The 1,348-nt window shown below is 38.8% G+C and overlaps 1 protein-coding gene across 1 annotated transcript in view; it reads left to right on the forward strand.

The window, feature by feature from the left end:
* Window positions 1-556: 556 nt before the first annotated feature.
* Window positions 557-1,348, forward strand: part of nsun4 (NOP2/Sun RNA methyltransferase family member 4) — an 8,925-nt gene continuing 8,133 nt past the window's right edge. Inside the window, 1 exon segment of the mRNA XM_015402150.1 lies at window positions 557-815. Within this exon segment, the coding sequence (XP_015257636.1) occupies window positions 720-815 (96 nt within the window). The 5' untranslated portion in view covers window positions 557-719.

Below are 1,348 nucleotides of genomic sequence, written 5' to 3' on the forward strand. Positions count from 1 at the left end.
TGATCATGAAGCACAGACATCCTCCAACTCACCACTAGATCTTCCTCTTCTTCTTCCTCCTCTTCCTCTTCTGGAGCATCCTCCTCCTGATCAATGGCAGGAAAAGGGTTTAAAGTTCAAATTAAAATTTAAACAATGATCAAAGAGTACAGGGTGGGAAATCGTATTTAAATAAAATTGGCAGTAGCTCTTCATTAATTATTCAGAATTAAACATAAAAAAATGTGTACATCCCGGTTTATTACATTTACTGCATTCATTCAAGCCTTGATTAATAGAATCAGTGTTTAGTAGCTTTAATGTTAGTTTCACCATGTTTTCAGGCTGACCCTTCGCTCATGGAGTCCACAGCTGAAACACAACCGGACTTCCTTTAACACAGGTTTTCATATGTTCTTTACCTCTTCCTCAGGGTCTCCATATGTGAGCATTTTCCTCTCAAAAACCATTTCTGCGACTGTTAAACCAGCTAACCGCTCAGTTCAAGCTGCGCTAATGTCCCTGCTCGAGGACGTGAGGTCGGTCACACTCCAGGAAACGACTAGAACGCTTCCCTCCGTGTGAAGCCTTCTATTGGTCAAAAGTTTTATCGACGTCAATTTAGTCCAATCACACGCAGAGTTTGCCTAAGCCCCACCCAAGTGATTTTCAGTACAGCGGAACTGTTTCTTTGGAGGACGAAGAGAGAACCGGAGGAAAACGCTGTTGCACACTTCGTGATGGCGCTCTTCCTGGAGACCTCAACAGTTTTACTGAGGAGAATTAAAGACATTAGACCGTTGACGGCCAAACGACACCGAGTTAAAGGCAAATGGGTAGGTCACCGTAAGGCGGGAAAGAACGAACTTTTGTTGTTTTTGGTTTGAGAGACATTTAAAGAGAAGCGAGTCGGTGGGTGCGCACCATTTACCAGCCGGTGAAGCGTTATACCGGGCGGGTGGAGTTTCCACAGCGACAGCGGCGGAAAACCGAACATGTAACTGGGATATATGGGAGGCTAAAGTTTATATCCATAAATTTAAAAATACTATGACGAAACCCTCATGTAGTTCTTTCTTAAATGAATTAATTTATTTCTATATGTCATCCTCTTCCAAGAACAAAAATGCTTTTAAAACTTTATGCTCTAAATTCAAAATATTTATGTAATCCCCTTATATGATTCTATGTCTTCACTTTACTATTTTTACGTTTATTCAGTTTTTTATTTATAATTACTATTGTTCTTTACTTTACTTTACTTTACTATTACTATTTATTTACTATTACTTTACTATGAATTTACTATTCAAACCTCTGGTGATTGTTCTTTTGAAATTATACTTATATCTTCATGTAGTACAAAATT

The sequence above is a fragment of the Cyprinodon variegatus genome, unplaced genomic scaffold, assembly GCF_000732505.1.
Source record: "Cyprinodon variegatus isolate N-32 unplaced genomic scaffold, C_variegatus-1.0 Scaffold1307, whole genome shotgun sequence".
Lineage (NCBI taxonomy): Eukaryota > Metazoa > Chordata > Actinopteri > Cyprinodontiformes > Cyprinodontidae > Cyprinodon > Cyprinodon variegatus.